The sequence below is a fragment of the Bos indicus genome, chromosome 10 (assembly GCF_029378745.1).
Source record: "Bos indicus isolate NIAB-ARS_2022 breed Sahiwal x Tharparkar chromosome 10, NIAB-ARS_B.indTharparkar_mat_pri_1.0, whole genome shotgun sequence".
Taxonomy (NCBI): Eukaryota; Metazoa; Chordata; class Mammalia; order Artiodactyla; family Bovidae; genus Bos; species Bos indicus.
The window spans coordinates 12211546-12237600 of NC_091769.1; the positions used below are offsets into that span (position 1 = coordinate 12211546).

General features: G+C 47.5%; 1 protein-coding gene and 1 long non-coding RNA gene across 3 annotated transcripts in view; one reads left to right on the forward strand and one right to left on the reverse strand.

Annotated features, from left to right (window-relative positions):
- Positions 1–25301, reverse strand: PARP16 (poly(ADP-ribose) polymerase family member 16). Of its 2 annotated transcripts, none has more exons than XM_070796905.1 (6): positions 24467–25301; positions 9827–9964; positions 7368–7574; positions 4317–4488; positions 2765–2906; positions 1–1420 (listed from the first exon to the last, which is right to left on the reverse strand). In XM_070796905.1, exons 1-6 carry the CDS (start codon positions 24638–24640, stop codon positions 1282–1284), a joined length of 972 nt encoding a protein of 323 aa, XP_070653006.1. In that variant the 5' UTR covers positions 24641–25301; the 3' UTR covers positions 1–1281. The 2 variants fall into 2 exon arrangements, with proteins under 2 accessions (XP_070653006.1, XP_070653007.1); XM_070796906.1 differs by having other exon boundaries at positions 1–1417; positions 24467–25299.
- Positions 24764–26055, forward strand: part of LOC139185195 (uncharacterized) — an 11053-nt gene continuing 9761 nt past the window's right edge. The window contains exon 1 of the long non-coding RNA XR_011568728.1: positions 24764–24881. This is a non-coding gene — a long non-coding RNA (uncharacterized lncRNA). The remainder of the gene's footprint in view (positions 24882–26055) is intronic.

Consider the following 26055-nt stretch of genomic DNA (forward strand, 5'->3'; position numbering starts at 1 on the left):
TTGGAAATTAGGAAAATATCTTTATTATTTCTGAAATGTTCCAATATTCAATGTAGAAACCATGATAGTGGCTTTTTCACAACTTCACAAATTATAGAAAAATGACTTTCCATCTTCTTTACAGAAATCTCCCCCCAAAATCAGGGCTCCATGATGGCTGACACTGGGCAGGAAGGAGGGGCAGAGAATATAGCAGGTAGAACCAGTGCTCTCAGAGCAGCCTGAGGCTTTTCCTGAGCATTTAAAGCTCAGGCTGAGTCCCAGAGACCTGTGGGCCCCGGGAGGGAGGGAGGCGTGGCCCCACACACCTGTGGCACCCTGAGGCCAGCCACTGCTTCAAAGGCCGGCCACCCCCAGAGGGCCTGCAGTGCGGCACTTGTGGCTGATGGGCCACGGTCAAGGCAGCTTCGTGAGAACGAGGGCAGGAGGCAAGCCTGCAGCTCAGATCTTTTTTCTCTAAAGCACGGCCAGGAAAGGCCGTGGGCACTGGCCAAATGGTGCTCTAGGTTTAGAAATTTCCCCTCTTAACTCACAAAAACAAATTGTCAAATAGTTATTTTTTAAAAAAATCAGAAAACAAACATTTGGTTCCATTTAGGCTGTAATCAGCAATTGGTAATTTTTAGAAAAAGACGACTTGAGTTGCTCATCGTTTTTATCAGGTCTCTGACTCCTTCCTTTCTCATCCGAGGTTGGGTGGAGGGGTTACTGCTGTAGCAGAGGACTGTTTGTTGATGTGAGAAAACTGTGAAAAGTGTTTTGCACTCGCATACAAAGGCTGATGGAATTCAAAATGATCCCACTGAGTTTTATGAGAAACAGGACTGTTCCTCTTGGGTGTCTCAAGTCAAAACAAGGCAACTGCCTAGTGATTTATAGTCCCCACTACACATTTTCTGCCTTCCAAGAAGGCGTTAGAGAAGGGCCGATGTCCACCAGAAGCAATTGTAAACACCCCACAGACAGCCTGGACACTTTGTTTTCAAATGCAGCAGGACTTTCTCCTTTGGCCCTGGCAAAAAAGCCAACTCCCTAAGACTGTTAGGAAGGAACAGATAGGAAATCTCCCCCAAAAGCTAAGAGGGGCCAGTGCCCTCTGTTGACCAGAGTGGCGGAGAACATCGTCAAAGGCAATTGATACATTTATGGCATATGAAAATTGTCCTGTGGTCCCCAAGTGGCCCCCAGGCTCGACCTGGCTGGATGGGGGGCACAGGAGTTACAGAACGAGTTATCATAAGGCACGTGATCGAGGCGGCCCCCACACCAGGCCCAGAAAGATTATCTCTTCGCACGATTCCAAAAGTGTTGGAAAGCTGAGGAGTTGATGACACTCACTGTGAGCAGCAGCAGCAGATACAGGGTGATCATGACCATAAACCAATGGCTGGAGACCCAGGAGAGCTGGCTGGAAGCCCTGCTTCAGCGGCGAGGGTGGGGTGGGGGAATGTTGGAACAAAGAGAAAAATATTTTTTTAAGGGTATGCAACAACTTCTGGCTCAGAGAAGATGAAATGATGAATTTCGTCCTCTGAGTGAGCCATGAAATGAAGCTTCATGTGTGCTCCTTTGCTCAAAAAATCTGGAGCTGTTTGCCCTGGCACTGACATGCCTTTCACCAGAACAATTTCTAAATGTACAAAGACAGCTATGCAATGAGCTCATCCTGATCTCCTTTTATAGCTCCTCTTGTACCTTTTATAACCAGTCTTTTCTTAAGCAAGACTATGGTATCTAGATAGATGACCTCGCTAAGGCAGATGACCAGATGGCGGCAGGTGGCAGGGTATTTAGCACAAGGCTTTTCACTTTCAGACATGCACAGATATCACTCTGAGCAGGGGAAATCCTCTCTGACCCACTGGGAGATGATCTAAGCCATCCAAATGTGCAGTACAGAGACACTGCAGGAAGGAGTGGGAAAGGAATGGAATTTTCAAGTAGAAAAAGCCAGATGATTTTAAACCACAGGATACTATCCCCCAAACTTAGGAACCCTGTACATATTTCCCAGATTTAAGGGGAGATGATTTTACTAGTTTATTGAATCCTGAAGCCACTGGTATAGACAAGCAGGAGTTGGGAGTATTAACAATAACCCTTTCCCTGTCTAACCTGCTTACCTGTTGCTCATCCCCATGAGAAACTCTACCAACAATGCAACAAAATCTCAAAGTGACCCTCAACCCCAGAGAGCCCTGCCAAACCCCCAAATACACACTGCTGGAACAGCGTGAGGGATCACCACTCTCAGATTCTTATGGGCTAGGATGGCCTCATCTGCTATTGAATTCAACACTCTAATTTTAGAGATAAACATGAAGCATCTCAGGTCCAAAAAGGAGCAGGTGGTGGTTTGAGAGTCACTGTGGGAGGTGACTGAGCCGGACAGCACAGAATCAGAATTCCAGCTCAATCCTGGCCCCACCCTACCTCTCAGTTCAGCCCAGTCAGTGGATTTCAGCCTTGTGATCAGAGCCTAGGTGGCTAAGGGGCTTCATGGTTCGGCTTAATTCAGTCCTTCAAGTCATTTGTGTTAACAAAGCCATTCCTCACTAGAATATACAGTCCCCTAGGGCCAGGACCACATTTTATTCAACGTATTCCTCACTCCTTACCCCTTACATGAAGCAGAATGCTTTAGGTATTTTACACGTAGCTGAGGTTTAGGCTGAGGGAGAGGGGCCGCTGACAACCAGGAGCCCACACCTATGAACGCAGCCCTTGGCTGTCCTGGATTTCGTGCAGCAACCGTCCTTCTCACCTGTTGGGCTGCTTCTGCGAGTACACCAGCAGGTACTTCACGCGCAAAAGCTGGTTATTAGTGACCACAAAGTACTTTGGAGGGACGTCGCCCCCTTCACTGTGCTTGATTCTCGCTCTCCTGCGATCTATCTCCTTGGAATCTGAATAAGGAGAAAAAGCACAACTTTACAGGGGGAAATACAATAACAGAAGCAGACTATGAGTAGAGACGAGTCAAGCCTCCTGGTCCTGAGGGTGGAGAGGCCCCGGCAGACAGAGGAACGGCCTGTGTATGTACGGGAAGCAGGACTGAAAAACAGGAGAGTCTGACAGACAGACCACCAGGAAGAGGGAAAAGGGAATAGGAAAACAAAAAAAGATACAAGAGGGTAAAAAAGAAGAAGACTGAGTGGGGAAAGCAGAGGGAAGCAGCAGATTGCTGGCCACAACAAAAAAAATCATCTGGGGCTAGCAACAGGACTTGACCTGAAACAAGCCTTTTAACAGGCATTTTAAAGTAACCATTCTGGATTCCAGCTTCCTAGAACACTCATCTTCCACCCTTCGTACCATGACTTGTTTAAAAAAAACAAAAAACCTTTCCTTTTAGTAACATGAAAAAGCTGTATGAAAAAGAACCAAAAAAACAACAACCAAAAAAGCCCACGACAGGCCGAAGCTTCATGACAGCAGACATTACAAGGTCTTGTCCTGATGTTTAATGTCACGGTGTGCAGACTTCCTAAGAATTATACAAGCGAATATTCGTGCTGTCTGGTTTGGGAGAGTGGCGTCAGACCTGGGCCCGTTCCTCAGGATTCCAGTTGTTTTACATTAGGGGCCAGGAACAGTGTTCTCAATTCACCTTCTCTCAGTGGAACCAACAGGCCAGCTCTGGAGTCTAGAATGATAGTTCTGTGACTTCTCTGCCTTTCAGGACGAAACAGCAGGGGGCAGAGCTTTAAGGGACAGATCAGGAAAGCGGACTGAGGGGCCCACTGGTCATCAGCTCACTGGGGAGCCCAGGTTTACCCCCATGGCCTCAGTTGCCCCTCACATCCTCCTGGGGCTCCAGCACACACCAGAGCGGCCTGGAGGAACAGGGTGAGATGCATCATTAGCTTCAGTTTAGCAAATGTTTACTGAATGTCAAGTACGTACCAGGCTCCCTGCTGACACTAGGTGCCCAAGAGTGAATGAGACCCAGTTTCTGCCTTCAAGGAGCCTGTGCTCTGGCCTTGCATGTTCATTTTCCTCTTCTCTACCCCAGCTTTCCCTGAGCACTTGGACCCACCGTGACTGCCCCCTCCTCTGAGCTATCCCGTGGACGTAATCAGCACCCTCAGCTGGCACTACTGACCTACTGCCCTGTAGTAGATGATATCCTTTTCACCTTGTGTTCAGTCCTTAAGAAAACAGCTCACTCCCTGATAGCAGGCTCTATCCTACACTGCTCTGCACCCAGGCCATCCCTTGCCATGCAATGGGTATTCCACCCAACAGCTGGGCCAAAGGCAAAAGCCTGACACCCAGAGGCCTGGAGCCCAGGGCAGCGCCAAGTGCTTACTCACCCTTCTTCTTCGTTTGGCACTTGACGTCTGGATGGTCAATGACCTCACACACAGCCACGCAGCTAAGGATGGGGCCGAGGAGACTGTGCTGCCACCCGTGGCCATGGGGGCTGTAAATGAGGGCCAGGCTCAGGTCACTGGTGAGGTAGGTCCCTTCCCCAAACAAGGATGTCTGGAACAGTGGAGATCAGCAGAAAACAAACAGGGCTGGGTGAGTGCCGAGCGGGCGCAGCAAAACAAAACAGGTCTTTCTTCAGTAGAGTTGTTAACACAAAGCCTTCCAGCCTCTCCTTCCCCCAGCAAAAGACATAAGATCAAACAATCCCATGACACCATCACAGGGATATTACAAAACACATTCCTATCTGACCACAGTTTAACTGATGGTGGACGTGGCTGACTAACCTGGCAAACTAGTAGTTCTAGTGCTTAAGGCTGAGTAAGAAAAACACAGGGGTTAAGAGCCCAAACGGATCCACGTTTGAACCCTGCCTACCCCTCTAACGAGATAGCAAGTAATATAAATTCCCTGGGCCTCAGTTTCTACACTACCAAGTGGTGATGATAATCTCTTCTTCACAAGGTCATAGGCAAGGGTTCAATGAGACGATGCATGTAAAGCGCCACACAGAATACCTGGCACGAGAGAGGGGCGGGTATTCCACCACAGGCTCCTGTGTCTCAGGCAATCAGTGATTCCTGCCACAAGGCTGGACTAAGCATGGTGACACTGACAGGCTCGCAGAAGCAAAGCCATGCCCCTGTGTGCAGGGAGAGGGCCGTCACACATCAGTGACTAGGGGAAGTGATCCGAGTCATTACTTGGAAAAGAATCTCTCAGACCAGACACTGGAAGCAAACAAGGCAGAACTATATGAGAAGCAGGGTTAAGTTTTGTGTTGGTGCAGACCAAGAAAAGGTCCAAAATTCTAGGAGGCAGATCACTGGTGGTAGGTGCTAACTTGCTGTCCTCCACAAGGAAGCATGCCACGTAAAAGAGAAGGCTCTCAGGTGAAATACCTGCACGCTGAGGCCACAGCAGGCCTAGCAAACACATCCTTTGCTCATGTAGACATCAATAATCAATCACGATGCCAACTTAAAAATATCAATCATGGCACTCATACATACTGATTCAGACTCCTCAACACAACATTCCAAGTAACTGCTACCAGTGCATGGAATTTGACGTAAGCTGTCATTCAAATTCCATCTCTGGGCCTCAGTGTCAGTGTCTTAAGATGACTGAACGGCCTTACGCAGCTCAGTGAACACCCTCTACTTGAGAACTGAGAAACATCCCATTCAGTGGCACCAAGCTTCCACAATCTCAACCAATGAAGCGAAGCTTAGGGGAAACAAAACAAGCCTTCGCGTGGCCATTTTACAATGTCCCCATTATCTCAAAAGCTAGCACAGACCTCCAAGGAGGCAGTGTCTCTGATCTGACCCTGCAGCCACTTCTGCTTATGCCTCCCGTGTATACACAATTCCCTAGACTCAAGAACCACACACAGGGGAGCGCAACAGCAGGAAACTTGGGAGTATCTCTACCAAGGAGACACTCTTAGAGCTTCAGCTGGCAAGCAGGCTCCCTCAAGCAAGCCCCTCACTGAAAACCCAAACAGAGGCGGCCAGAAGAACATCCACTTCACGAAAGGGCTCTGATGAGATGCTTCTAAGCAGCAAACCCCTCAGCAAACCCCTCAACCAACCAAAGGCTTGGTTACAAGACTGGAATCAGCAGGCAACTTCTTCAGACACGCTCTAGTGTGAAGTGTAGGGCCCCTGGATTCCAGTAGCCTGGCCATAATAATAAGCTGAGAGCCAGAGTAAACAAGCCCGTCCTCCTCAACAAAACTCAACTGCGATAACCAGCTGCAGCAGTGTTGGAAAAGTCTCTCCTGCCTCGGAGCTGCGTCAGCTACAAATGAGCCCACGGCTCCTGGAGCCAGCCCCCAGACAAGGCCAATGCCGGCACAACTGAGGGAGAAGCTGCAGCCCTCCAACCACCCCCCTCCAGTCCCTCTCCTTCAGCCTCTAAAAGAAGCCACTGCTTCCTTAGTGGGTAAGTACAGGACAGCCCTTTGCATATGTGAAGTGTTTCAGTCCTGTCAGGACACCAGAAGGTGGGGAACGGCATCCTACTTTACAGATGAGGACCCCGAGGTTCTGAGAGGTTAAGTAAATTTGCCCATTTAAAAAAAGGGAAGAAAGGGACTTCCCTCATGGTACAGTGGTTAGAGTCTGCCTGCCAATGAAGGGGACACATGTTTGATCCCTGGGCTGGGAAGATTCCACATGGCGTGGGGCAATCAAGCCTGCACACCCCAATGAAGAGTGGGCCCCGCCTGCCCCAGCTAGAGAAAGCCCATGTGCAGCAACGATGACCCAGCACAGGCCCCCCACCCGGAAAAAAGAGGTGCGGGGGAGCTCAAGGAGGGAGCTCCTCTCAATTTCCTCAATGACTGACTCTCGGAGGGTCCCTGAGGCAAGTACTTCTCAAACTTCAACATGCATATGAATCACCTGGGAGTCTACTAAATTGTGATTTCTCATATGATGGGGTCTGGATGGGCCTGAGGTTCCATGTGTTCAACAAGCTCCCAGTGATGTGGTCCAGGGATCATGCTGGGAAGACCAGGCTGGCCATACAGTAGCATCACCTGGGGGGCTCTGGAAGCACACTGATGCCCAGGCCCCACCCCCAGAGATTCTGACTTAATTGGCTGGGGACATAGCCAGGCATCCAGACTCTTAATAGCTCCTCCAAGCGATTCTAAATGCGCAGCCAAGACTGAGAACCATCTTTAAAGCGACACTTCTCAAACTTTCATCAGTAGAGGAATCCCCTGGAGACCTTGTTAAAATGCAGGTTCTGACTCAGGTCTGGTGGGCCAAGGATTCTGCATTTCACAGGCTCCTAGGTGAGGCTGCTGGTCAACAGACCACACTTTGAGGGGCAAGACCTTGGTGAACCACCCACCCCCACGCTCACCAGCTCTGGCCACCCCCGTCAGTGCCCCTGACGTCAGCAGCCTCAGGCCCCACCTTGTTCAGGTGGCAGTGCAGGCCATTGTGGATGATGGAATGGAAGTTCTCTAGGCGGCTCCCGTGGAAGGCGTAGATGAGGTCGCGTTCTCCTTTGGTCTCGTAAAATTTGGCATTGGCTGGGTCGGAGTACTCGATTTCAAACAGGAAGTCCGGCACGGGGACAGGCGTGTGAGGGGTACCAGTCAGCTTTTGGATCTTTTCAAACTTGAAAACATGCAGGAAGTCGGAGTTTTATTTGGGAAGCTGGTAAAATGGCCTCCTAAAGCCTTGGGCTTAGCTCCTATGGGCTCTGCTCATGAGAACAACTGGTTTCACAGGAATAAAAACATCAGTTTATAAACAAGTTCAGAGCCTACAGCTCAAGACTGCTTTCCTCTAATGGTGTTTTCCCCTACAGTCAGTTAACTAAGAAGCATGAATTGTACCTTCTAACTAAAGATCACATCTAATTTTCATTACACTTTCACATTTATTTCCTGCATTCCATCTTTACAATACTATCAGGAGCTAGAAAGGTGTGATAAATTACAAAACTGGCCACAGATTTTTCCTCCCATCCCTGTCCATTCACCTTTCTGCAATGTGACTTTGCAGGTGGAATTCCACCAAGATTTCATAGGGAGATGGAATCAATTTCTCCACCCCTTAAATCTTCACTTCTCTTGGCTAATGGGACCTTGGTAAGCATACGGCAGAGACTTGAAAAGAGCTTCCCTTTCCCTTGTCTGCTGCTGGGAACCCTTCACAAGCCCTGCAAACCCTCTACAGGATGACAGCTTTGTAGAAGCAGGCACCAGCCACAGCAGCCTTCAGCTGGGATAGCTGAAGCCCCATACGCTTAAGTGAGGTTACCCTAGGACAGCCCCGCGTGAGCCAGCTCTGCTCAGGAGAACCACCCAACCAACCCAGAGAATCGTGAGAAGCAGTCTGTGTTGTTGCAAGCCAGTAGATTTTGGGGATGGTTTGTGATGCAGCAGAGGTCAACTGATATGCAAGGATGAACTCCTTCCTAAGGAGTAATAATGCTCTTCAGGGCAGAGACCGCATCATTTCCGTAATTTTCCAACAGTACATCCCAGACCAAAGTCAGTCTGTAGTAAAGTTTTCTCTGGGTTATGATTAAATGACAAAAATAAGGGCAATTTCACAGATATATTTACACTGATGTAAGGTTGCCATGAGCCCTTCTTTAAAAGAACTATCCTTTTAGCCGGAGGTCAGGGCCATCCTCCCTTTTTCATATTAAAATATCCTTTTGTAAAATGATATGCGGTAGACTAATGTCCTTACTTGGGCATGATAAATAAAAAGTTGATAATCCTGGATCCCAACACTTCATATTTTAATGGAATTTAACTGCTCTATAATCAAACATCAAGAAGCAATTACTTATCTACTTTGCCTATAATACCCAACAGCCAGTAAACGCCTGATGAGGAAGGAGTAAATCTAAATTTAACAGATGACAAAAGTGAAACCCAAAGAACATAACCCAGGAGTTAGCAGCCCAGCCTGGACCTGAACACAGGTATCCTGACTTCCACTCCAGGATGTTGATGTTTTCTTACCACCCAACGTGGGTGGGGGATGTCCCTAGACACCAGAAACAGATACCAAATTCTAGGCCACGTAAGGAGGATTTTTGTCTTTAGCAGGAACTTATAAAATCAAATGCTTTTAAATTAAAAATTATTAAGTGAAGAATGGTATAGACAAACCCCTGTTACCACTTAGAGGTAAGAACACCAGATCAGCGATCTGTCAGTCTACACTTTGACCCTTGTCATCCCAGCCTATCCCTGTAAGATCCTAGCCAGGCAAGGGAAGCCAAATTACAGAGTGTCTGCCCTGTGCCAGAAACTATACTTGGGGTGACACATTCTGCCATACCTCCCTTCTGAATTGTAAAATTCTCATTTTACAAATAGGGCACAGAAGACTAAATAATAGACGGGATCTGAACCCAGCCTGAGGATATCCACCACTTCAGTCTGCCTCATTGCTTCCTGAGAGCGGGAATCTTTTAAGCTGTGGTCAAGGATCCCCCCCCCCCTTGTTAGAAATGTCTGGGGTGCTTGTGATAGCCAACATTTTCTGAGCCCTTAGCATGTGTCCTTAGGCATTATTCTAAGTGAGAAAATTCATTTAATTCCCAGAGCCAGTTCACTGATAGAAGTATACTATTATTATTCCCATTTTACAGAATGAAAACCCAGGTACCGAAATGCACCCAGTAACCTGCTCAGTGTCGCACAGCTAGTAAGGAGGGAGAACACAGCTTTGCCCTGCCAATATGCAAACTCCTGGGCCCCATTCTAGACACAGAATCAGAATCTCTGGGGATAGGGTCCAGGAATCTACATTTTCAACAAGCTGCCCAGGTCACACTGGTGCACAAAGAAGTCCCACAGCTCTCCAGGCCCAGGAATCTGTGATCCTATACACCAAAGTCTCACCTCTGACTTCCCTGCACTGTGGATTGTCAGGACCTTTGACGATAAAATCCAGCTCATCAGGTCCCAGGCCCATGGGTCTTTTTCTCCTGAGGACTGGAGAAGTTCTTTCAGGTTAGGTAACTTGCTGGCATCTGCAAGCTGAAGAGGAAAACTTCTGTTAGCAAGGATCCTGGGGAAAAATGATAGTAACCAGGTGCCCTCTAGTGGTAAGGCAGGCAACTTGCACTTCTTTCATGGTCCAAGGAATTTCTTAAGAGGGCAAAATGCCTTTCCAAATACTGCCCAACTCCTAACCCTCTGAACACTGGAAGGTTATATGTAACTCAACTGGTACAAAACCTAACCTGAAGGGCTTCCCTAGTGGCTCAGTGATAAAGAATTCACCTGCCAATGTAGGAGATTTGGGTTCGATCCTTGGTCCGGAAGATACCAATGCCACTGAGCAACTAAGCCACAACCACCAAGCCTGTGCTCTAGAGCGGGGACCTGCAAATACTGCCTCACACAGCCTGGAGCCCGTGCTCCACGACAAGAAAAGTCACAGTAACGAGGAGCTCGAGCACCGCAACTAGAGAAAAGCCCATGCAGCACAGCCAAGAATAAAGAGATAAATAAAATTTTTAAAAAACTTAACCTGAGCAGATGTGAAGTTCATTTCATCGAATTATCTCATTTTGTGTTACTATTAACACAATGTCTTTTTCTGCAGGACTTTCAATACCGGATTATGGGATGCACCCTGCTGGAGATGTTACCAAATACACAGTATATACTGTGGGTAAAGGGTTAACAACGCCTTTTCCCTTCAGCATGAGTTAATTTCCTATCCACCTGTTCTCCTGGAGATCAGATAAAAGAAATATAGCAATTACATACATAACTAAGCAACACTGCTTATGGTAACTACAACCCAAATGGTAACTGCAGCTGGACTGGAAGAAACTGTGAGTGGGGAATCCATGGTTGGGGTTTCCCTGAGTGTGGTGATGTTTTGTGAGGACCCTGGTAGTTATGTTTATGATATTGTTACTAGAGGGGCCAGCCTCCGTGGTGCATGGGGCTTCATTAGACCAGAGCAGGTCCTGCAGTCACTCCATGTGAATCTCCTTAACACCTGAGTTGTCACACTTGAGGGCAAAGACCAGCTTCTGGACCCCTTTGTGGAGCACAACAAGGACTTCTGCAGAAATGGAATGCCTGTTGTGAGTTGTGATCCATCCCAGAGCCTTCTGATATAAGCTAGTACCTGGTGTGTGAGGTGGACAATATTGCCTCTGTAAAATCAGGCAGAATCTGAATTTCACAACAGATTCGGTGCCAGGATTTCTGATAAGCGACTGGGGAACCTAGACTAGCAGAGAGGTATCTGTATCTTTTGCTCAGAAATTAGAACTGACTAGAAGCCAAATCTCTCCAGAATGGGATTTAAAACACCACTGCAGACTGGTGCCACCTGTGAACATACTCCCTCCAAGCTTTGCTCACTCAGTCCCCTGGAATGCCCCTTCCCTCAACTCTACCAACCCAGGCAACCCCTCTCCTCCAAACCCCTAAAGCACTCAGCCCCAGTACTGTCTCTCCAAATTAGCCAGGACTCCCCAAGACCAAGGACTGTCCTGTGTTTTCCAAGTTCTGTTTCCCTGGATGTAGAGGAAAGAAAAGATGGATCTCAGGTTGAATCCCTACTCCTTAGACCTGGCTCCGCCACTAGACCTGGCTGAGCCTCGATCTCCTCTCTAACATGTGAACCCCACTATCTCTCTCCACGTGGGTTGTCAGGAAGATCAAAGAAGGTAACAGAATCTCAGCGCCTGGTCTATACAGTGTATGTCCATTTCTTTTCTTCTAATTTGTATTTCTCCCTGGACAACACATACCTTTCCTAGGGATGTAGTTGGTACTTCATGAATACCAGCAGTTCTTTCCTCTGTTTCTAGCTCGTTCACAGTTGCAAGCCTTGGGGGGTTTATTCCCTAACCCTGTAACATTTCAGAGTTGTTTTATTCCCATCTCTGTTTCTAAAGATGCAATCAACAGACTCAGGTTTCTGATAAAACTAAATCTGTATGCTTTGTGGGCCATCAGTGCGGATCCAATTTAAAAACAGGGATGTGTAGATGCTCCACAAGAATTGATGCTACACAGTAGGGAAGCAGAAAGAGAAATAATCATGACTTACAACTATTCACTGTCATAACAAAGAGGGGTACAAACTACAAAGGGGAACAAGAGAGACTCCTGTTGGGTAGGTGCTGGGAGAAGAGGGAGCGGTCAGAAAAGGCTTTGAAGGGGAGTGCTGTGTGACGGGCCTGACAGGCAAAGGCGCAAGCAGCACGGCAGTGCCGCCTGTAGTCAGGGGCATCGAGGGCAACAAGGGAAGTTAACCGCAAGCTCTTTTCCCGGGTGGCTCAGGTCCAAATCTGGGCCCACCCCTTACTAGTTGTATGACCTGGGGGAGTTAACTTCCTGTGTTTCAGTTTCCTCAAACATATAATTGGAATGAAATTAGACACTTCTGAAGCTTCTGCCGAAGGTTAACCAAGTTAAACTAGTACTGTGCTTAGAGCAGTAAGAAGGCAGTAAGTTAGTGGGGCTGCCGAGAGTGTTGTCATCATTAACTGCAATGATGACAATTAATGATGTTCAGTGTGGCTACAGCTTAAGAGTGTGGCGGAAGCGTCACCAGGAGGAACAGGAGTGAGAAGATGACTTGAGATCAGCCTGTGAAGGACGCTGTACCCTCCTTGGGGACTCGACTTTTGCTCTGTAGGCAACATGGAGCCACTGAGGGTACCTGAAGATGCATTCCAAATGATACACCCTCAGGTACACCGTGGTCTCCACCGGCACGCTTTCCTACTCCTGGTCCACACCTGTTATGCCCGAGTCTTACCTCCCACTGGAATGATCATACCCATCGCTGCTCTCAGATCCCACCTGCGAGCCACAGCCTTCGCCAACAGTCCAGCTCGAGTCATGGAGGCCTCACAAGAGACTGTCAGCTAGGCCAGGCCCCTTTCAGGGGTTCAGTCTGTGGACGTGGGAGAGACCCTCTCAACTCTGAGCTAGGCCCAGGCTTTTCCCACAGCTGCCTACCCACACAGGGGAGCACTGCTGTCGCATTATTCCCATTTGCAACAACACAGACGGACTTGGAGGGCATTGTGCTAAGCGAAATAAGTCTGACAGAGAAAGACAAATGCTATATGATACCACCTATATGTGGAATCAAAAAATAAAACTAGTAAATATAACAAAACAGACAAATACAGATATAGAGAACTAGTGGTTATCAGTGGGAGGAGCAAAGGGAGGACGGGTAGGAAGGGGGTAGAGGGTTTCGAAGCACAAACTACTCTGTGAAAATAGACAAGCTGCAAGGACATACTCTGCAGTGAAGGAAAGAGTTAATATTTTATATTAACCACAAAGGGAGTATAACCTTTAACAATTATGAATCCCTGTGTTATGCACCTGAAACTTAATACTGTAAATCAAGAATACTTCAATAAAAGAAATTTTTTAATTTTAAAAGATATATATGTACATACATACAAACACACATAAAAATGAGGAAACTGAGGCTTGGAGAGTTCAAGTACCTTGCCTAGGGTCACACAGCTGTTCAGTGGCAAAGCAGAGACATGAAGTTCATTCTCCATGATGCTTTCCTACCAAATCAATGGAGAAATTTAGTAGTGGACTATTTTAGTCCAAAAGAGCAATTCTGCTGCTGCTGCTGCTGCTAAGTCGCTTCAGTCGTGTCCGACTCTGTGCGACCCCATAGACGGCAGCCCACCAGGCTCCCCTGTCCCTGGGATTCTCCAGGCAAGAACAGTGGAGTGGGTTGCCATTTCCTTCTCCAATGCATGAAAGGGAAAAGTGAAAGTGAAGTCGCTCAGTTGTGTCTTACTCCTAGCGACCCCATGGACTGCAGCCCACCAGGCTCCTCCGTCCATGGGATTCTCCAGGCAAGAGTACTGGAGTGGGGTGCCATTGCCTTCTCCGAGAGCAATTCTAGAACTTTAAGAGGCTGCTTAGGAAGCCCTAGGTATGTTTCCTGAATAACACAGCCAAGACAGCTAGCTACTGTCTACGCCTAAGCCCTGTCAAAGGGCTTAAGAAGAAAGATGCATGTCATGTGTGGTATGGGGGGGTGGCGTTGGGGGGGTGGGGTCAGGAAGACAAACTCTCCATCTAGACAAGAGTAAGGAACCACAGTTGGTGACGTTAGAAAGCATTTATCAACAACTGGATTGAAGGGAAAGTGTTCAGGAGGAGGGCAGGCATTTATGGGGGCTGAGGGGAAGGCAGACGGAAGGGTTTTCAAAGCAAGTAGGGTGGGAGTGGAACCTTGAGTGAGGGTGTAGAATTCTGAGAGGAAGAGAATTCCCAGTGGGAAAGAGCATGGCAAAGAGGCAGAGAAGGGAACAGTGCCTCTCCCAAAAGATGGTCCAGGGCTCAAACGCCCCAAGGCCAGGCAGGTGATGAAAAAGAGAAAGAGGTTGTCTAGGAAAGAGCAGTGAGGACTGTGTTGCACTGGAGGCCTACCAAAGGGCCCAGCCACTGACCTCCAGCTGCTGTCTGCCTAAGGGCCACCTCTACCCAGGCTGTGGAGCCTCAGACATTTTTTTTTGCTTGTAAAAGAACAGATGAAAAACAAAACCTGTCATCCCACAGGCCATCTTTTTGCAGCCCCTGCTCTAAGGAATAAGGAAGGATTCAGTTGGAGAAGTGGCTGAAAGAGCCTGGGCAAGTCCTGAACATTGGACACTGCTAAGTGGTCAAAGGGGTCTGAGAAAGGAAGAGGTGGTCTGGGTGACTGAGAAACCAAGAGCAGGGGACAAACAGAAAAGAGAGGGGACCAATGACCTTAGGAGGAGACAACTCAGTCTCCTTGCTTTGGTCCGGGTTGGGACGGGGGAGGGAGGGAGGGAGTTGGGAGGGGCACAGGACAGCTCGGCGGACACCTGGCAACACCCCAGATCAAACTCTCCTGGGACATGGCCCAAGACACTGTGTTTACAGAAGTTGCCACAGTTGATTCTTATCACCAGGAAAAGCAGGGATACTCAGGCTTAGATGTTAAGCAATGTTGTCCTAGAAAGGCTGGCAGCAGGAAAGAACACCTGAAGAAAAAAAAAAAAACAACCTTGTCTACGAAGATGCCTGAGGCCATGATTACTAGCTGTGGGTGGAGGTGCTGGAAGGAAATGAACCAAAGGTACTGCCAAGGTCACCAGCCTCAGGGACCTGACAACAGAATGACACCTGGAAAAATGGGGTGGCCCACTGCCCTGAAGGCAGGAAAGATAAGACAGCACAGCTGCATACAGGTTCACCTTGCAAAAACCTAAGGTATAAAGACCTCCAGATGTTCAAGCTGGATTTAGAAAAGGCAAAGGAACCAGAGATCAAATTGCCAACGTCCATTGGATCATAGAAAAAGAAAGACAGTTCCAGAAAAACATCTACTTATGCTTTATTGACTACACCAAAGCCTTTGCCTGTGTGGATCACAACAAACTGGAAAATTCTTAAAGACACAGGAGGAACAGACAACCTTACCTGCCACATGAGAAATCTGTATGCAGGTAAGAAGCAACAGTTAGAACTGGACATGGAACTAGAGACTGTTTCCAAATCGGGAAAGTTCAGTTCAGTCACTCAGTCATCTCCATCTCTTTGCGACCCCAGGGACTGCAGCATGCCAGGCTTCCTTGTCCATCACCAACTCCCGGAGCTTGCTTCAACTCATGTCCATCGATGCCTCCAACCATCTCATCCTCTCTCATCCCCTTCTCCTGCCTTCAATCTTTCCCAGCATCAGGGTCTTTTCTAATGAGTGACTTCTTCGCATCAGGTGGCCAAAGTATTGGAGTTTCAGCTGTAGCATCAGTCCTTCCAATGAATATTCAGCACTGATCTCCTTTAGGATGGACTGGTTGGATCTCCTTGCAGTCCAAGAGACTCAAGAGTCTTCTCCAACATCACAGTTCAAAAGCATCAATTCTTCAGCACTCAGCTTTCTTTATAGTCTAACTCTCACATCCATACATGACTACTGGAAAAAACATAGCTTTGACTAGATGGACCTTTGCTGGCAAAGTAATGTCTTTGCTTTTTAATATGCTCTCTAGGTTGGTCATAGCCTTTCTTCCAAAGGGCAAGCATCTTTTAATTTCATGGCTGCAGTCACCATCTGCAGTGATTTTGGAGCCCCCCAAAATAAAGTCTGTCATGGTTTCCGTTGTTTCCCCAACTATTTGCCATGAAATGATGGGACCGAATGCCATGACCTTAATTTTCTGAACACTGAATTTTAAGCCAACTTTTTCACTCTCCTCTTTCATTTTCATCAAGAGGCTCTTTAGTTCTTCACTTTCTGCCATAAGGGTGGTGTCATCTGTGTATCTGAGGTTATTGATATTTCTCCTGGCAATCTTGATTCCAGCTTGTGCTTCATCCAGCCTGGCATTTCACATGATGTACTCAGCATGTTTAAGTTAAATAAGCAGGGTGACAGCATACAGCTTTGATGTATTCCTTTTCTTATTTGGAACCAGTCTCTTGTTCCAAGTCCAGTTCTAACTCCTGCTTCTTGACCTACATACAGATTTCTCAGGAGGCAGGTAAGGTGGTCTGGTATTCCCATCTCTTAAAGAAATTTCCAGTTTGTTGTGATGCACACAGTCAAAGGCTTTGGCGTAGTTAATAAAACAGAAGTTTTTCTGGAACTCTCTTGCTTTTTCAATGATCCAACAGATGTTGGCAATCTGATCTCTGGTTTCTCTGCTTTTTCTAAATGCAGCTTGAACATCCGGAAGTTCACAGTTCATGTACTGTTGAAGCCAGGCTTGAGAATTTTGAGCATTACTTTGCTCACGTGTGAGATGAGTGCAATTGTGCAGTAGTTTGAACATTCTTTGGCATTGCCTTTCTTTGGGAATAGAATGAAAACTGGCCTTTTCCAGTCCCATGGCCACTGCTGAGTTTTCCAAACTTGCTGGCATATTGAGTGCAGCACTTTCACAGCATTATCTTTCAGGATGTGAAACAGCTCAAGTGGAATTCCATCACCTCCACTAGCTTTGTTCATAGTGATGCTTCCTAGGGCCCACTTGACTTCTCGTTCCAGGATGTCTGGCTCTAGGTGAGTGATCACACCATCATGAATATCTGGGTCATGAAGATCTTTTTTGTGCAGTTCTTCTAAGTATTCTCGCCACCTCTTCTTAATATCTTCTGTTTCTGTTAGGTCCATACCATTTCTGTCCTTAATTGTGTCCATCTTTGCATGAAATGGTCCCTTGGTATCTCTAATTTTCTTGAAGAGATCTCTGGTCTTTCCCATCCTATTGTTTTCCTCTATTTCTTTGCATTGATCGCTGAGGAAGGCTTTCTTATCTCTCCTTGCTAGTCTTTGGGACTCTGCATTCAAATGAGTATATCTTTCCTTTTCTCCTTTGCCTTTACCTTCTCTTCTTTTCTCAGCTATTTGTAAGGCCGCCTAAGACAACCATTTTGCCTTTTTTGCATTTCTTTTTCTTGGGGATGGTCTTGATCACTGCCTCCTGTACAATGTCATGAACCTCCATCCATAGTTCTCCAGGCAGAGACTATCAGATCTAATCTCTGGTATCTGTTTGTCATATCCACTGTATAATCATAAGGGATTTGATTCAGGTCATGCCTAAATGGTTTAGGCATGCCTAGTGGTTTTCCTTACTTTCTTCAATTTAAGTCTGAGTTTTGCAATAAGGAGTTCATGATCTGAGTCACAGTCAGCTCCTGGTCTTGCTTTTGCTGACTGTATAGAGCTTCTCCACCTTTAACTGCAAAGAATATAATCAAACTGATTTCAGCATTGACCATCTGGTGATGTCCACGTGTAGAATCTTCTCTTGTGTTGTTGGAAAAGGATGTTTGTTCTCTTGGCAAAACTGTTAGCCTTTGCCCTGCTTAATTTTGTACTCCAAGGTCAAATTTGCCTGTTACTCCAGGTAGCTCTTGAGTTCCTACTTTTGCATTCCGGTCTCCTGTAATGAAAAGGACATCTTTTTGGGGCGTGAGTTCTAGAAGGTCTTGTCAGTCTTCATCGAAACATTCAACTTCACCTTCTTCAGCATTACTGGTTGGGGCATAGACTTGGATTGCTGTGATATTGAATGGTTTGCCTTGGAAACGAACACAGATCATTCTGTCATTTCTGAGATTGCCCCCAAGTACTGCATTTCGGACTCTTTAGTTGACTGTGAGAGCTACTCCATTTCTTCTAAGGGATCTTGCCCACAGTAGTAGATATAATGGTCATCTGAGTTAAATTCACCCATTCCAGTCCATTTTAGTTCACTGATTCCTAAAATGTCGATGTTCACTCTTGCCATCTCCTGTTTGACCACTTCCAATTTGCCTTGATTCATGGACCTGACATTCCAGGTTTCTATGCAATATTGCTCTTTACAGCATCGAACCTTGCTTCTATCACCAGTCACATCCACAACTGGGCACTGTTTTTGCTCTGGCTCCATCCCTTCATTCTTTCTGGAGTTATTTCTCCACTCTTCTCCAGTAACATATTGGGCACCTACTGACCTGGGGAGTTCGTCTTTCAGTGTCCTATCTTTTTGCCTTTTCATACCATTCATGGGGTTCTCAAGGCAAGAATACTGAAGTGGTTTGACATTCCCTTCTCTAGTTGGGAAAGGAGTACATCAAGGTTGTACATTGTTACCCTGCTTATTTAACTTATATGTAGAGTACATCGTGCGAAATGCCAGGCTGGATGAAGCTCGAGCTGGAATCAAAATTGTCAGGAGAAATGTCAATAACCTCAGATATACAGATTGACACCACCCTTATGGCAGAAAGCGAAGAACTAAAGAGTCTCTTGATAAAAGTGAAAGAGGAGAGTGAAAAAGCTGGCTTAAAACTCAACATTCAAAAAACAGAGATCATGGCATTCAGTCCCATCATTTCATGGCAAATAGTTGGGGAAACAATGGAAACCATTACAGACTTTATTTTGGGGGGCTCCAAAATCACTGCAGATGGTGACTGCAGCCATGAAATTAAAAGATGCTTGCTCCTTGGAAGAAAAGCTATGACCAACATAGCATATTAAAACGCAGAGACATTACTTCGCCAACAAAGGTCCATGTAGTCAAAGCTATGTTTTTTTCTAGTAGTCATGTATGGATGTGAGAGTTAGACCATAAAGAAAGCTGAGCACTCAAGAATTGATGTTTTTGAACTGTGGTGTTGGAGAAGACTCTTGAGAGTCACTTGGACTGCAAGGAGATCCAACCAGTCCATCCTAAAGGAGATCAGTCCTGAATATTCACTGGAAGGACTGATTCTGAAGCTGAAACTCCAATACTTTGGCCACCTGATGCGAAGAAGTCACTCATTAGAAAAGACCCTGATGCTGGGAAAGATTGAAGGCAGGAGAAGGGGATGAGAGAGGATGAGATGGTTGGATGGCATCACTGACTGGATGGACAAGAGTTTTAGCAAGCTTCGGGAGTTGATAATGGACAGGGAACCCTGGCATGCTGCAGGCCTGGGGTCAAAAAGAGTCAGACACGACTGAGTGACGAAATGAACTGAACTGAAGTTATGAAAATCCAGATTGACTAAAACAGATTAGGGTTGAGAGTCTACAAGAGTCCTCTTCATAAAAAGAGTCATCACAGGGACCCTTTAAAACGGTGGTTTTCTACCCTAACCCCACACCAGCATCACCTGGAAGCTGGAGAGTTGTCTGCCTCCACCTCATATACTGATGAGCGGATGGTGACAGAGATGGTAACAGAATCTACATCATTGAGTTATTAGGAGGATTAAATGCATTACACACAGTCTTCCTGAAAACAGAAATAAAAAAATAATCTGAGATATTGAGAGGTTTACATTGAGATACCAAGTATGTACCTAAAGGACACTTATTGACCACACTGAATCTGTTTGCTACCATTTCCTCCACTACTCAGCATATGAGTGCCCATGAAATGATCAAATCAATTGCTAGAAAAAAATTTAAACTACATATTCTCTACAAATAAACAAAAAACACAATGCCTAGGTTCCACCTCAAACCAATTAAATCAGAATATCTACGCGGTGAGACCCAGATGTCAGTAGTTTCTGAAGCTTCTCAGGTAATTCCAATTCAAGCCAAGGTTGAGGCCCTATAAGGGGGAATGATCTTCCCAGTAAATGTTAATATTCAATTTCCAATCTGGAAATAAGCAACAAAAATCTTCCTTAGAAAGGTCTGTTAGCTGATGAGCCACAATTTCAGCTTTTGGAATTTACTTCAAGAAAATAACTAGAGATATAAGCAATGATTAATGTAATAGAAGGACCTTAGTTTGCTGACCAGGGATCAAACCCGTGCCCTTGGCAACAAAAGCATGGTGTCCTAACCACTGGACCCCAGGGGAATTCCCGTCACAGCATTATTTATAAGAGCAAATTTGTTAAAATTGTGTAGGAACCCAGACGAAGGACTCCTACCTGCTAGGAAGCGGAGGCACAGAATAACAGGAGGTTCCAGCTGTATCTGAAAGGATGAAGCAGAGTTTGCATGGACAGAGAGGGGGTGGCCTGGAGAGGGCAGGCATGCCCTGGGGCAGGGAAGAAGCTTATTCACATTTTAATCCAGACATTGAGGAGTCAGTTTGTCTAGACATTATAAACCAGACCTGAACCAACAGTCACTGGAGAAGTTTGGGCCCCCGAATAGGAGATGGGAACAGTGTAGACTAGCTGCAGTGCTTCTCAGGCTTTACTAGGCACACAAACCCCCAGTGAAAGTCACTCAGTCGTGTCTGACTGTTTGTGACCCCATGGACTATACAGTCCATGGAATTCTCCAGGCCAGAATACTGAAGTGGGTAGCCTTTCCCTTCTCCAGGGAATCTTCCCAATCTTCGACCAGGGATCGAACCCAGGTCTCCCACATTGCAGGCGGATTCTTTACCAGCTGAGCCACAAGAGAAGCCCACAAACACCCAGAAACACCCATGGATCTCCTTAAAATGCATATTTTGATTGGGTAGGTCTGGGGTGCAGCCCAACAAGCTGCATTTCTAACAAGCTCCGAAGTGATGCTGATTCTGCAGGCCCTCAACCACACTTTGGGTGGTAAGGGGCTGAAATTAATACAAAAGAGCCATCCCCGCCCACCTCCCACCCCCAGCAAGGGTCTGCAGGCTAATGGAGAACCAGGGCATGGTGTTTTCTAGGGGGAAAAACAGAACAAAAAACCTTAGAGGTGTGACGCCAGAGACAAGATTCTGTGTCCGTGATTCAGGAATGTGAACTGTACAACCTGAAGTCTGAGGGGGCTGATGGTCAAGGCTATTGGACATTCCAAGAATGCTACAGATTCTCTGACCTGAAAAGAGCTTAGTCAACTCTTTTCCCAAGAAACAGAATGAAAACCCTCAGCCTGGGCAATCGGCACATACCCAGTGCGATTCCTCAAACATCTGGTAAGCACCTCCCAGGCCAGGCACTGGGAATACAAAGATCTAGTACAAAATCAAAAAGCTGACACTGACAGAAATGTTCTCAAAACAAGGCACTTGAGAGATGATTTGGAACTTGGGGGGCTATGAAATAATCAAACCCAGGTCTCCTATACTGCAGGCAGATTCTCTACCATCTGAGCCATCAGGGAAGTCCATGAAAGAACAGGCCAGAGCCATGCTAAGCCTCAGAGTGTGGCTCAGCAGGGGGCAGTCTCAGGAAGACAACTGTCAAGGAAGTAATTTAAGCCAGAGCTCTAATTTTTGGAAACTGCAACAAGTGTGTTACAGGTGTTAGGACACCTCATAGTGTAGAGAAAATTAATTTTAAATGGCTGAAAATGATACACTGTTTCACACTACTTCCAAGTGCTTTTAGCCAAACAAATTAAAATGGGAGATGTTTTTCCAGCAGCTGTGACACAGGAGCTCAGTCGCTCTGAGGCACATAGGATCTTCCCTGATCAGGGATGGAAAATGGGAGACTTTTAAAAGCTACAAACCTTCCTTCTCCAAGAAACCACAAAATGATCCAGAAGGCCGAGTCCAGATCTGACTCCCTTTTAAAGGTTAACCTTTGAGTCAGAGAGATTCAGGTCCAGATGCCAAGTTCTCTGCACCTTTTCTTTAACTCATGTAACATGTGGCAAAACGAAACCTAAAGTGTGTTTATCTAAGAACATGCGCATGCCCCCAGAGGTCGTGCCAGGCCCTGCCTGGTGAGAGGTTTCTCCTCAGAAAGAGCTTCTGAAAGCTCTTTCTGCCTAAAAGAAAACCAAGAATCTGCATGGCCTGGGCTAACTTCCCTCACTCTGGGGCCCAATAAGGAATGGTAACAGGTTGGGATGGTAAGAATCTGCGTTTTTTCAGTGGCCCCTGAGAGAAAGAGTGTACTGTCTAAAAATGGCCCCCAAATGAGCCCCATGCACAAGACAGTCTATCCCTATAGAGGCGGCGGCTATTTGGGGCTACCCAAATTGTCAATGCTCTCCTAAGGAATTACCAGTATGGGAGGAAGCATACGCCTCAAATTGAGTGCACTAGTAGCTATGGAGAGGGATGTGGGACAGGGTGAGCTCCATCAGGGGCGCTTATACTTTATCACTTGGATTTTTTATAACAAGAATATAATCAAACATTACTTGTATAAGTAAAATGAATTTTTTAAAAAGCATGAACAAATCAATGCGTGAGCAACTCCAAAGATCCCTCTGCGTTTATCCCATATCCATCAAAGTAACCTGATTCTGTTCTAGCAGAAAGAGAACATGCTGAGCATTCTAGTCCATTTGGATGTTTCTTGGAAAAAAATAATAAAGCATATTGTGGGGCATCACCTCTGGTGAGTTTGGTCCCTCTGACCCCCAGTTTTTTCTCTCTCTACTCCTGAACAGATCCCCCTGTGACCCTGCCACCACAAGGGTCTTATACATCCTGGATGTCACTACTGCCCTCCCAGACCAAGGATAAAATCTACACATCTGGGCAGATCATGCCCAGCCCTGCTTGCCCTGATCTTTTCCTGTTCCCCACAAAAGTCACACGGAAGCACAGACTTGTCCTTCTTGGTGAGATCCTGGTATTCTGCCCATCCTGCTACTCCTCCTGGAATACCTCTTTCCTTCTCTCAGCAACTCCAAATCCTCCATGTCCCTGGGGACTCAGCATGGCGTTGTAACTGTTAGTGCTCTCTGATTCCAGCCCACTGCCAAGGTGTAGAGTCCTGCTCTGGGCTTCTGCGTTGTATACAGGGCTTACCCCATAGGATAACTGATCAGACTGTTAACCTCTCCTTTATTCTTTTAATTTTGTATCCTTAGCACCTGGCCCACAGCAGGAACTCAGTATATATCCACTGACAAAACTGAAGAAAGGTTCATTCCCCAACACTCTGATAGCACAAATGCACACAATTAAATATTTGAATTTGCAGAACAAACAGTGGGGGACGTCAGTCTGCTTGCCTCTTTCTCCAACCTCCCATTCCCTGTACCCTGAAACCCCTATGCACTGTGGTCCAGATCTGAAGCCCCCTCCACACAACCCTAGCCTAAGCTGCAGTGGACAAGGCAGGGGCCAGGAAGCTGGGCCGTTGTCCCTTGACCATCTGGGAGTGAAAACAAAAAGGGTCACCCAATACTGACCACCTCATCAGAGATAATTTTAAACATCTGTTGATTCTAATCATGATCAACATTCTGTAAAAATGGCTTGTAATGTTAAGAGATTTTCTAATGTTGAACTAATTTCACATTTCTGGTAAAAACCCAACCTATTAATAAGTAATTATTCTTTTTAAATATTGCTAATTTTAGGATCCTAATAGATGATTTCTATATTTATACTCTTCAGTGACATTGGCCTATAATTTCCTTGTATCATTCTTATTAGATTTAGTATCAAGATTACACTATCCTATTTTTCTACTCTGGAAGAATTTGTGCAAGACTGCAATTACTTAGTTCCTCAGTGATTGGCAGAACTCACCAATGAAACCGGGGTAGGCCTGGAGTTTTTTCTGAGAGAAAACCTCCGAGTACAAACTCAATGTCTTTAAAGCCTATAGGCTTTTGATTTTGTATTTCTCACAGAAGCAAGTTTGGCAAGTTCGATTTTTCTAGGTAATTCCAAATATTTGGATTACAAAGATAACTAATATCTGGAAGGCTGACCCTGAGGTGAACTCTGCAAGAAATTAAGTGCCTCCTGAATCATCAGAGAAATAACAGCTTACATGTGCACTGGACATATGTTACAATTTATAAAAGTACTGGCCATATATTAGGTCATCTGAAGATGAGGTCCCGGTGGCTTTGATGACTTATGATGTCTCATTATTTGCAAAGGGATAGATAACTTCCTATTTAGCAGAATCAGCTGATTCACTAGGAAATGCTGTGGAGGCCTATGAAACTGTTGAATTCCTCACTTCATCTCTTGGGAGTGTCAATATCTAGGGTGTTGGGAGTGTTCTGAGCTCCTGGAAACAAACCTTCCCCAAGACCAGGCTGGGGGTGTTAAGTGCGGGGCTGGCACCTTCACGAAACACGGATTCCACACACAACGCGGCCCGGACGCAGTGTCGGGGACGACGGGGCACACTCACCAGGGCCTCGAAGTCCTTGCAGTCTTGGCGGGCATAGGACGCGGGGAAGGGCCGCAGCACTGAGTCGCGCTTGTAGCTCCGCAGGGCCGAGGCGAAGAAGCTGCAGCGCAGGTCGGCGGCCAGCACGTCACGGCCTGCCGCCTCCCTGACGGCCGCCCACCCCGCGGGCTGCATCCCGGGGCGCCGCGCGTTGTCCGGGGAGACGCGCCGAGGTGCGAGGGCGGGGGGTTGGGGGATAGGTAGGGCCAAGCCTGCGGTCAGCGCGGGGCTGGGCCCGCGGACAATGGGCTGGAGGGGGCCGGGGTCTCTCGGCCGGGGACGAGCTAGGCGGAGAGAGGAGATGACAGGGTGAGAACGTGCTGACGAGTGTCTTCTGCGGGGGGCCGAGCCACTCGCCGCCCAGGGAGACGGACGGGTGAGGAGAGGGACCCGGCCGGGACCGCGGGCCAGCGCGAGGGGTGGGCCGAGGGATAATGGGGCCGGCCGGACGGGGATCCCGGACCTGGGGGAGGGGCTATGACATGGGTGAGACGACAGCGTCCCGACACGTGTCCTCTGAAGCGGCCTAGGGTGGGGGCACCCCCGGAGGGGACCGCGGCCCGATCCCGCTCCCTACGCCGGGAGAAGCTGCGGCGCGGCCCGGGCCTTCCTGTCCCGCCTTCGACCGGCGCCGCCGCAAGCCCCGGCGTTCGCCTGGCTGCCCTCGGCGTTGCCTGCGTTCCGCCAGCTGTAGGTGTCCGTTTGCCGCGCGGCGCCCCTCAGAAGGACTCCAGCGCCCCCCTGAACGCAGGGGCCTATCTGTCTTCCCAGCCGAGCCTCGGGCGCGGCCTGGCGCTCCGCCCCGCCCAGCGAGGGCCCGCCCCTTCCCGCGTCCGCCTCCGCCCACTCCCAAGTGCTGGGAGCGTCCGCGCGCCCTTGCTCGCGTGGTCCCCGGCTAACCTGTGTGCGGCCCGGGCGGCGTCGCCCACGCTGCTGCGGCCATCCTAGCTGAAGCCCCGAGTAGAAACTGACCCAGGCTCACTTTTGACCCACCGCGGGCTCAGCCTGCTGGTCTCACCTGGAGAATTGCTACTACCTCCTGCCTCCCTCTGGAATCAAATCCCTCCAAAACGGGCTGACGCAGAAAAAGTCATTTAACACCCAGAGCAACTGGGTTTCAGAGGGCTACCATGATTGCCCAAGGTTCCACAGCCAGCTGCGTGAATCCGAGATTCTAAAAACCAAAAGACCTTTCCTCTGCTTTTCAGAATTCACTGCACTGCAAAAGTCTCTGGCTTCTCAGACAAGACCTTTGAGAGCCTCCAAGAAAGGGAGCCCCCCTGGAGACAAGTAATAGGGACGGGCAGAGGGCAGATTGACCCGGTTCTGCAGGAGGGAAGGGACAGACCCTCATCCCCTCTGCCAACTCACAACTCCATTAAGATAACCCCCACATTTTGGCCTCATGGTCACATGGAAATCTAAGCACACGTGATGGCTAATTCCTACACCAAGAAGCCTCTCAACACCCTCCCCACACCTCCGCACTCAAGCATCCTCCAAGGGAGGAACTTCCCAAACCTTCTCCATCCAGACTGAGTAGCACCCTG